Raw genomic sequence first — 9,979 nt, forward strand, 5'->3', positions numbered from 1 at the left:
TAAGCTTTGTACTTCCAAAAATTCGTTTTAATAAGATATAGCGCAAAAAGAGACAACCACACACAGACAGGGTGACGACACACAACATAAAAGCGCTTGTGCTGTGTGTCGTCATCCCGTATGTGTGGTTTGGTTTTTGCGCTGTGACTTATTGGTGTACAATATGCACAACTCACCCAAAAAGACGCTTTCAGAAACATTCTCTCCCCAATATTGATGATCGTTTGACCATCTCACAAGCCATGGCGAGTACGTCACTGAAAAGAGCGGAATTGCTTTCGAAGTGCAGAAAATGTAATTTCCCCTATCTTACGTTATTGCTACTTCACTACGATAACTCCAAGTGGCAGGTCAAGTTAACGACCGGGGTCTTATTAGCGTGAATCTCGTAGCTGTGGCAGCACTAGGGGTGCGTCATATTTGATCTCCGCTTCCGCTGGCTTCGCTAGCCGAGTCATCTTCCCACGCCGATAGAAGAATCCAGCAGTCCGGAACGCCCTATACCATGGTATCAAAAGATCATTAAGCTACCGAGGGGAATGAGCTTCCTTTTGCGTACTGCGCGGCCTGCTTCGGTGCCGGCGGTTTGGCGAATCCCCGCCAAGCGTAATCCCACTCCCTGCCACCGGGCGGCGCTTCCTAACAACATGCCGGTCGCGCGGATCAGCGGTAATACGGGGGTGTCCCTTTCCATCGGGGCATTCGAGTCCTTTGTGCGCAGTCCGCAATTTTGTCCGCGGTGCCCGAAGGCCACGTGTCGCACTGCATGCAGTAGAACACCCCTTATGGTCCGGGCCCTATGAGAAGCCCTCCTCGGGTTCATCGTTTGCTTGTATACATAGCTGGAAATATGACTCACGCTGATCAGCGTAGAAAGAATGATGGGAAGTCAGAGGTTTCCATATCCAAATTACGCAAGCTAAGGCCGAGAAGCCAGGTTTTCGATTCTAAATTGAGGATCTTTTCAAATTCAACTACATTAGGTAAATGCCTTTCTTGGAGAACATGAGCTTCGGATCGCGCATTTTTCTTCTCAACCACAATAGAAGGGGTACTCCCGTTCTAATTACTAAGTAATAATCCTAATACTGGCTTCCTCCTATGTCATACCTTCCATTCAATAATTAATTTCTATTCATTAAATACCCTGCCTGCATTCTAGGCAAGAATGAAGGCAGGCTAACTTAGTCAAACTTTAAAGTACAATGCATTATTTGTTGAACTCTCGCAAGGCGACCTCGAAAGAAAGAGCAACGTGAGATCCATAAAAAAAAAAATGTGATTGAAACTTCTATCAAAGGCCACAGGCGACGATCAGCTGATTTGTTGCTTAGAAATGTCATGCATTGTTGATTTATATTAAAGCTATTCTTCTTGCTGAGCACTCGAGGCATCTCTGGTCACGGGAAAACTGAGAAAAAATATCGCCACCCCAAACACTGGAGCTACACACCTGTCAAGCCTACTTTCTTGACAATGTACAATAAAACTCGTTCTTCAATGCAGGAAGACACGAAAATTGCTGACTTCAGTGCCAGAAACGTAGTATTCTTGGAGCATACTAGATCTTTTTTTGATCATGGCAGCTCCGATATGGCAGCTTCAACAATGGGAAAGGGCTGCTGCCCGCATTGGGACCGGTGGTCGTCCAGGTCTACGTCCCAGACAGCCATGCAATAGGCGAAGCTTTTGTTGGCGATGTGCTTCACGCCGGCTAGCCACTGGATGATGCTCTTCACCCTTGCTTTCGTGGACTTGGCGTTCTCGAACGCCACCAACGTGTTACCGTACCGGGCGTAAAGGCACAGGGCGGACAGGTCTTTGGCCGCCCTGGACTCGTCCTGACACACTTGGCTGTACCGCATCATGCCAGGGTCGCGTGATTCGCCGTCGATGTTACCGGGGCCCCTCGCTGGCATGCCCAACGACATCCCTGGGTGCACCACCTTGTAGCCCACCACTGCGGGAGAAATGCTGAAGCAGAATTTGCTCGGCTCAAGCCGGTCGTTGAGCCTGTTCCAGTAGTAGCGAAGCAGTTGCTGGATGGAGTTGCGCTTCCCGGCTCCCCTGCGGGAAATCGAAGTGGGCGCGGAGGAAGATGAAAAAAATTGAGGGACGAATATAATATTTCGTAATGCAATATTTGAGCTCAGTAATTTATGTATGTATGTATGTATGTATGTATGTATGTATGTATGTATGTATGTATGTATGTATGTATGTATGTATGTATGTATGTATGTATGTATGTATGTATGTATGTATGTATGTATGTATGTATGTATGTATGTATGTATGTATGTATGTATGTATGTATGTATGTATGTATGTATGTATGTATGTATGTATGTATGTATGTATGTATGTATGTATGTATGTATGTATGTATGTATGTATGTATGTATGTATGTATGTATGTATGTATGTATGTATGTATGTATGTATGTATGTATGTATGTATGTATGTATGTATGTATGTATGTATGTATGTATGTATGTATGTATGTATGTATGTGCAACTAAAAATCACCATTTTTCTCACGAGTGGAACGGAATATTTCAGAAAAGAAAGAAGAACCGGGAGCGAGCGGCGCAAAACTTGCGGCTCTTCTTTCTTTTCTGAAAAATTCTTTTTGGCTCGTGACTCTCGCGGCTCGAAGATTTTTCGCTCAGTTACACCAACAAGAAGGGCGAAGCATGCTCAACCACCGAATGGGCGTTCTATGTTCTATAAAAAAAAAAAGGCATTCATCGGCACCGTGCCTGAGAAGTTCTCTGGTATGAAGTATGGCGTCTTTAGACTTCTCATGCCCAAGGCTAGCACCTGCTCTCCACCATGAACAAAGAAGTAATTAGACGCGCATCGTCGGACTGTATGTGCCCGTAATAAAATAAACCTGCAGCTCAACAACGTTTCTGGGTACGAAACATGAGATTAAGCAACCAACGTGTGATAACGCTTTGAAAATACATTCCCAGAAACTTCTGGACAAGAGCATGTTTTAATGGAAAGTTTTTAAACGCGATTTTTTGCGCATATCGTAAAATTCTGTTACAGAATCAACATATCCGCAGAAATTCTTCCGGGAGGCTGATAATAGCTTTTTTTGCTAATACAAATTTTCCTAATGTCAACGATGGTCCTCATTGGCGTTCATAGCAGTGTTTATTCGGTGCGAGCGAGGGCAAGGTTTCTGGCGCTCATCGTGCGATAAGACTATTCTCTAAATATTTCCATTGCAGCATCTTCCAATATTCCAAAGTTGCCTCTCTGAACATGTATTTCCAGGAGGTCTGGGTCTGAAGGCAGATTAAAGAAAATGTATTTCATGCGAAATTTTGCAAATGGGCATATTAGCCGGAATTTGAAGCGATATTTGACAAATATAGTAAAAAAATTGCAGCTAACAATTGGCATAATACACACCACTCTTTAAAACCAATTAATCGAATATTGCATTAAAAGGGGAAATGAACGTGAGAACAACACGGATCATGTTAATGGCATCTTCCCTGCCAACATCTTCACAGAGTTCCCTGAACAACCTATTTTGCTTCTCGTATTGCAAAATGTTTGATATCACAGCTCTGTAGCAATACAATACAAAAAATTTTCTTCTTAATTTGTGGTTTCTTTATCTTTTGTTTCGTGGAATTCATAAGTGTTTTTGTACTTTTTTCTCTATTGTTTTTGTATCTAAATCTGTCTGCAATGCACTCTTTGCTACGTATTTCGTTATTTATTTTCAGTGTTGCTTCATAAATTTTCTTATAATAATATTATTCTTTATGTTGCCTAGTTGCCTATCAAAATCTATTACCATGGGAGATCCCACCTGCGGTCTTGTACCATGGGACCTCTCGCTGTATATTCTTGTAAGTTGTATTTTGATTCAAAAATAAACTTTGAACTTCAAGTTCAACGCCACGAAATGACGTCGTCATATCACAGCCTTCATTACTACAATGCTAAGGTTCAGACAGGCATGAATTCAGGCATCCAGATCATGATATACAGTACATTTATCCTGATCTCTCTCCAGCCATTTTTTTTTCGGTGTTTTAGTCAATGTCATTTTGTGATGTCATTCCATATTTTTCATGCGCATTGGCAACGAGAAGAAAAAGGAACACTTTTTTGAACCGCAGGAACAGCGCCAATACGGCCACCATGTATACCAGCAGAATTGGTTTCACTTGAAAGTAACTGAACATGGCACAACATTTTGAAAAATTTGTGGAAAAGTAATATTCGACATACATTGCCGTGTTTAAGTTATGATACCATGGATTTTGTTTATTCGTTATAGCGAAGGACGGTTTGAGAGATGAATGGGGGCTGGTGCTTCTGGAGGAAATCCAGTAGAAGATACAGGCACCTCACTTGGGCAGAACGCTTCACTTAAAACACATTAAATTTCTAAGGAGCAGCTTTTGCAGTTAAAAGGCAGTAAAAATATGCTTGTTACCAAAAGCGTTTTTACATTCTTGAATACGTGTAGTGGTTTCAAGCCAACCTCAGACTACATACGTAAATTATGGGTGTATTACCATGCTCACTAAGGGTGACAGAGTGGGTTCCATGGGAAAGGCAAATGGGTGTAGCAGAGGGCTTCAGAAAATTAGGTGGCCGGATGGGATTAAGAAGATTGCGTAAGTGCATTCAGCCAGCATCAGACCGGATTAATTGGAGGGGTATGGGAGAGGCCTTCGTCCTGCAGTGGGTATATGGTCCCATTGATGATGATGACCATTATGGTAAATGCGCCAGGAAGAAATTTGCAAAGCAGTTATGGCACCACCGGAAAACAGCAGATGACACTAACGAGGCGGGCAGAATTCAGTGTGATGCTGCCGTAATATTACCATTGGTATACCCGTCACAGTAAAGGTACAGACTGAGGCCTTTCTCAACTGTACCCGATTTCTCACTTTTCCAAAGTTTACCAAGCTACACTCACTTATAAGGACTTGAACAAGAAGTCTGGTTCCAGGAGGGTTCAGGAAAGAGGCCGTGTGTAGTGGCCACAACCCAGTCCGCGTTGGCAAACACTTCTTCGAGGTCGAAGTTGGCCAGCGCTGTCCGAGACGTTGGCAGCACAGCGCCGATGGAGAGATGCGGCTTCAGGCCTTCTGAGAGCGCTCGAAACAGTGACACCGTGCGGTTGGGCTCCGGCGGCGTGTTCCAGGAGATGAAGACGCCGTCGAAGTCGTAGCGGTTCGCCCACGTTTTAAGCTGGGACACCAGCTTGCTCCGCCGCCTGGGGTTCTTGGCGACCGCTGAGAGCCTAGCGTTTTCAGTAGGGCCGTCCGCACTTAGAACCAGGTGCACCTGAGATGCCAACATTAGAAATAGAAGTAGGAGGAAGGGGGGGGGGGAATCTTTGGGGGGTCTTTGGACAGTTTCTTCAAACATAAGAGCCGAAACAAGTTTGCAAGAAAAAGAAGCTGCAACATCGTTCTGTGGTCTCCTCCCATGCTGTGCTTAAAGAAACGCTGATAAAAAAATTGAAGTTAGCCTATATCGATTGATTAGTCTGTTGTAATGCCAAAGAAGATATTTACAATTAAAATTCGGGTAGAAAGGCCAGACATTCAAATTAGTTAGCACTGCCACCGGAAGTTTTCGCAAAAAAAGTGCGCTGATATCAGCAGTTTGCACGATTGTCATAGGCGACACGGTCGCCGAGAACACTTCGTGATTAACTTCGAATCAGCGATGGAGCGTCCTTCAATCTATAGCCTCGACTTCGCCATCATTGTTGAGAGCTTGCATCGAAGTGAAGAGAATAGAGATTTTATTACGAACTCGACATTTCTCAGGAGAGAGTATGTCTGTTACTGCGAGACGAACATAAAAAGGGCTCAACGAGTTCAGCAAATCAATTAAAAAAAAAAAAAGAAAGGTTCATTGTTGTTTCCAGTTTACTTTGGAATGGTGTTGTGCGGTATTTATGAGGTAAAAAATTAGTGACTGAGCTCAAAGTACGATGCTTTAGCCTTTTGGACATATATCTTGGGCGTTGCTTGCGGCAAGCATTCTTTCTGTACTATTTCTTCGTTCCGGCCCATATATTCTCAGGTCTCCGACACTAGTGAGAGCCGTATATACCATAGCAAGGCTTAAGTGACGCTCTAATAAATGTGAAAACTGGTATGACATTAAATGATAATCTGCGTCAGCATGCATGCCTAAGGTTAAGATAACCTGAAGGCATAGAAGTCTCATGTGCAATCTGCTTTAGTGTATGCAATGAAATAAGAGCCAAACGAGAGGACTGCCAATGGTAAAACACCTGTACACACAAGAAAATAAATCTAAGGAAGCTCTTAATAATCTGATGCTTGTAACTTTGTTTGGATTACCTCAACTTTTCAACTTTCAACAATGAAACAAGTTTTTATGGAAACGAAGCTGCAGCACCGTTCGGTGTAGCCAAAGATGGCTCTTCGGATGCTAGCCAACTAAGTTATTTTCTAAGCATGTGTTACTGACGAATGAGATTCGCGGTTGACTTACTAATTCCGCCTGCTAGTAAGAGTTAAATTGGTTCCTGAATGCATGTCAGTTGCTCAATTAATGAACCATTCATAAACAATCCTTCAAGAAGTCAAGAGAAAATAAAAATGAGGAGACTTAAAAAACAAATGGCTACTGGAAAATGTTTTTAGATAGAGGAGGAGGAAACGGAAGCGGGAAAAAGAACTGCCATCCCCAGAGCCACTTCCACTCCTCCACATTCTCTACATGAGCCTGGCGCCGCATAAAACTTGCAACACGTGCACGTTCATTTTAACACTGCTTGAGGCATAGCAGTCGAATCGATAGGCACTCCACATATCAATGAGCGAACGCACGACAATACGAACATAGCAGCAATAAAGTATACGGTCGGCTTGCACTGAAATGCTAGGAAGAACAACTCGCCTTCATGGCCATGAAGCGTCGCTTGAGGTCTACGACGCTATCGAGCCCCTTGCAGTTGTAGTCGAAGTCCTCTGCGCGGGACTCAATTTCCACGTCGTCGTTCAGTGCCACAGACCAATATAGCACGTGACCACACAGCATGCCGGGAATCTTTCCCAGCGGAAAGCGCCACCCTACGGTAACGTTAACTTATTTATTATACTGTATACAAGATGAAATTCAAAGCACACAGAAGAGAAAACACCGGGTACAGGGTGGAATACAAGCTTTCATAGTACAGTCGAGGTTAGAAGGTGAACATCTTCACTTCTGATGCGAATGAGAGATGCTCTTGAGAACTAATTACGGAATTTTTTTTTACCTATCTTACCGAAGAAGAGGATGAGAACGTAAGATACGAATGTATTGGGTGGGAATATGCTAAATAGGAACACACTAGTACTGGGTAAGCACAGTTATGCCACAAGTAGTATATTTATTCAACATATAGAACGGGAGAGAGACACACATTGTGAAATTTAAAGCGCCTCCTTATTTTCCACGAACATTATCTTATCGTTACATTGCATTTTCGTATACGTATGTTTGCTTGGAAAAATACTTATTACAATTTTACCACCGGCACATTTACAAAATTAAGCCATCCTCATTATCATCCATAGTTCTTTTTTCTGCTCACGCTCGTTACTTATTACATTCACGCAATATTTTATCAGTGCACCAGCTTTTTAGTATCACCATAGAATCATGTTCTTTGATACCCTCCACTTTATTAATTAATTTATTAATTAAGTTTATTAATTCTCTCCTGATCTCCAACTACAACTCTACCAGGTTTGCAGCAAAGGATGATTTTCAACGTCCAAAGTTCGTATCAATTATGGAAGAATGACGTCTTTTGCAGCCATTTCACTGTCAAACTCACTGCAAAATACCACAACTTGAAGATATATTTGTTGAAATGCTTTTTATCCTTCTTTATCAGTCTATGGCTTGTGTTATTGTGACGTTACCTCTTTTTTTTGTGTCAAAGTATACTTATATGTTTTGTTCTATATTTTATAAGCATTCGCTAACTACGCTGTTAACATTTTTTTCGTTGTTATCTATCGAACGTCGTGGTACAGGCTTCTTGGGCTCCTCGTCTGTATTGTTATGTATTCGGTAGAAATGATTGAACTAATCAAACTTGACTTTGAAAAGGAAATCCACATTGAACGAAAGAGAACCTGACTATGTGACGAGCAAGGAAGCACCGGGCTGTGGACATTTCGGCCATTTTCATTCCGTTTACTAGGTGACGTCTTTTGCAAGCTGCCCCGCTAACTGCACAGAGCTTGCTATACTCACCTGGTGGTTTGTAGTGGGTCGACGCATTGAACAAGCAGAAAACCTGGCTTGTAGTCATCCGGTAGTTACCCATGTGCGCCCCCTCACTGGGAAACATCTCGCCGCAGAAGCCGGGTCCCTGTAAGCGTACGGCCGCATCACGCTTAAGAAGATTCTTCTGAAAGTACCATGGTTCCAATCTTTTGTGTATTCACCCTTTGTATCTATAGAACCGTTACATGGCAGAAAAGTATACATGTAGCAACACTCGAGCAAAGTTGCCATAAATTCGAGAAAGCTTCAATGTGCAATAATACATGGCGTGAATTTCGAAGAAGGAACGCTGTTGGCAGTTTAGAAGACGATGAAGCCCGCCACTTTGCGGAGCCACTGTGAAATATAAAACATTGATGCGCGCAAATGTGTCGTTCGTTCCGATGCAGGAGTACTACGCTGGTACATTTATATAGATATTGTTATCAGGGCAGTGATAATATGTTTTAGGAACATTGCTACATGATTTGGTTTGGTGTATGGGGTTTAACGTCCCAAAGTGACTCAGGCTATGAGAGATGCCGTAGTGGAGGGCTCCGAAAATTTTGACCCCATGGGGTTCTTTAACGTGCACTGACATCGCACAGCACACGGGCGCCTTGCTTTTCGCTAGTCCGTCGAAAAGCGGCCGCCGCAGCCAGGATTCGATCCCGCATCCTTGGGCACAGCAGTCGAGCGTCCGAACCACTGCCCAACCGCGGCGGGTACACTGCTACATAGATAACTCGAAGCTTATGAGATAGAAGACCAGGAAAGTGTCACTGAGTTATGACTGTAGTACCGTCAATACAGCGAAAATTCGAGAGAAGGATATTTCCACGCTGTAGTGAAACACTTTCCCGACAGCGCAGAAGCCATTTGGACAGTATTCTTTGAATTTCGCTGCTAGAACTATGCCATGTAAATTACTGAGCAGGAATTGCTAACAGCCATGTTTCAAGTGCAAATAGTGTTATGCAAGACTATCCGTGACTGCAAGCCTCGAAGCGGCATATGTCTGCATGGCGGTAAGGGGGTGGGGCGTTGATATCACCCAAAGTTTGTTATATTGTGACTCTTTTTGTCCCTCGAATGTCCCGCCCACTCGAAATTGCTGAAATCCTTACAGCAGGATATTAGTTCGGAATATAATTGGACGCAAGGTATAATATGCATGGCTTTACATTAAATAGATCCCTTCCATCCTCTGTAGGCGAAGAAAAGATAGCGCGTCATAGCACAACGATCCCGAAAAACGCAGCGGAATTTTGCAGAGCTCCAGTTGCACTGCATGTTCTTGCTACCCCATTACATGTGTCCCGTCCGTGAGAAAGCTTGGCATTTACCCGCACAGCGATTTATCCTGGAACACATGCATGGCGCACCTCAGTAAGAAGCTTGGAGGCATCGTCGCATGCTTGCTCTAAGGGCCTACCTGCCGTTTGCCATAAGACGTTTAATTGCACAGTCTTTGCTGAGCTATGGCATGTGCTGTTTCTTTAACTGTTCTGCAACAAGGAAAAATAGGAAGAATATGGCTAAGAGTGTCATCTAATCAACCCCCCATAAACTGCTAAGTGTATTCCTTTCTCAGGTCTGCCATCCTTTGACACTGTGTTCAAACAAATCACTGCACTTAGATATTTCTGGAACTCTCTGTTTAGGTTGCAAAATGTTAAACCAATTCAA

The 9,979-nt window shown here is 43.3% G+C and overlaps 1 protein-coding gene across 1 annotated transcript; it reads right to left on the minus strand.

Annotated features, from left to right (window-relative positions):
• Window positions 1–540: 540 nt before the first annotated feature.
• Window positions 541–8,386, minus strand: LOC146179053 (chitinase-3-like protein 2). The gene is made up of 4 exons (XM_084579837.1): window positions 8,279–8,386; window positions 6,929–7,101; window positions 4,962–5,332; window positions 541–2,067 (listed from the first exon to the last, which is right to left on the minus strand). Exons 1-4 carry the CDS (start codon window positions 8,373–8,375, stop codon window positions 1,578–1,580), a joined length of 1,131 nt encoding a protein of 376 aa, XP_084435963.1. The 5' UTR covers window positions 8,376–8,386; the 3' UTR covers window positions 541–1,577.
• Between the last annotated feature and the right edge of the window lie 1,593 nt (window positions 8,387–9,979).

The sequence above is a fragment of the Amblyomma maculatum genome, chromosome 9, assembly GCF_055883805.1.
Source record: "Amblyomma maculatum isolate TAMU_Amacu chromosome 9, ASM5588380v1, whole genome shotgun sequence".
Classification (NCBI taxonomy): Eukaryota; Metazoa; Arthropoda; class Arachnida; order Ixodida; family Ixodidae; genus Amblyomma; species Amblyomma maculatum.

What these genes read in the sequence shown, in the direction of transcription:
- LOC146179053 (XM_084579837.1), bottom strand. Translation starts at nt 8,375, where the DNA reads ATGTTTCCCAGTGAGGGGGCGCACATGGGTAACTACCGGATGACTACA. An exon ending in GACCCACTACAAACCACCAG is followed by an intron (nt 7,102 to 8,278) that starts GTGAGTATAGCA and finishes ACGTTACCGTAG; the next exon opens with GGTGGCGCTTTCCGCTGGGA. An exon ending in TCTTGTTCAAGTCCTTATAA is followed by an intron (nt 2,068 to 4,961) that starts GTGAGTGTAGCT and finishes GATTTCCCGCAG; the next exon opens with GGGAGCCGGGAAGCGCAACT.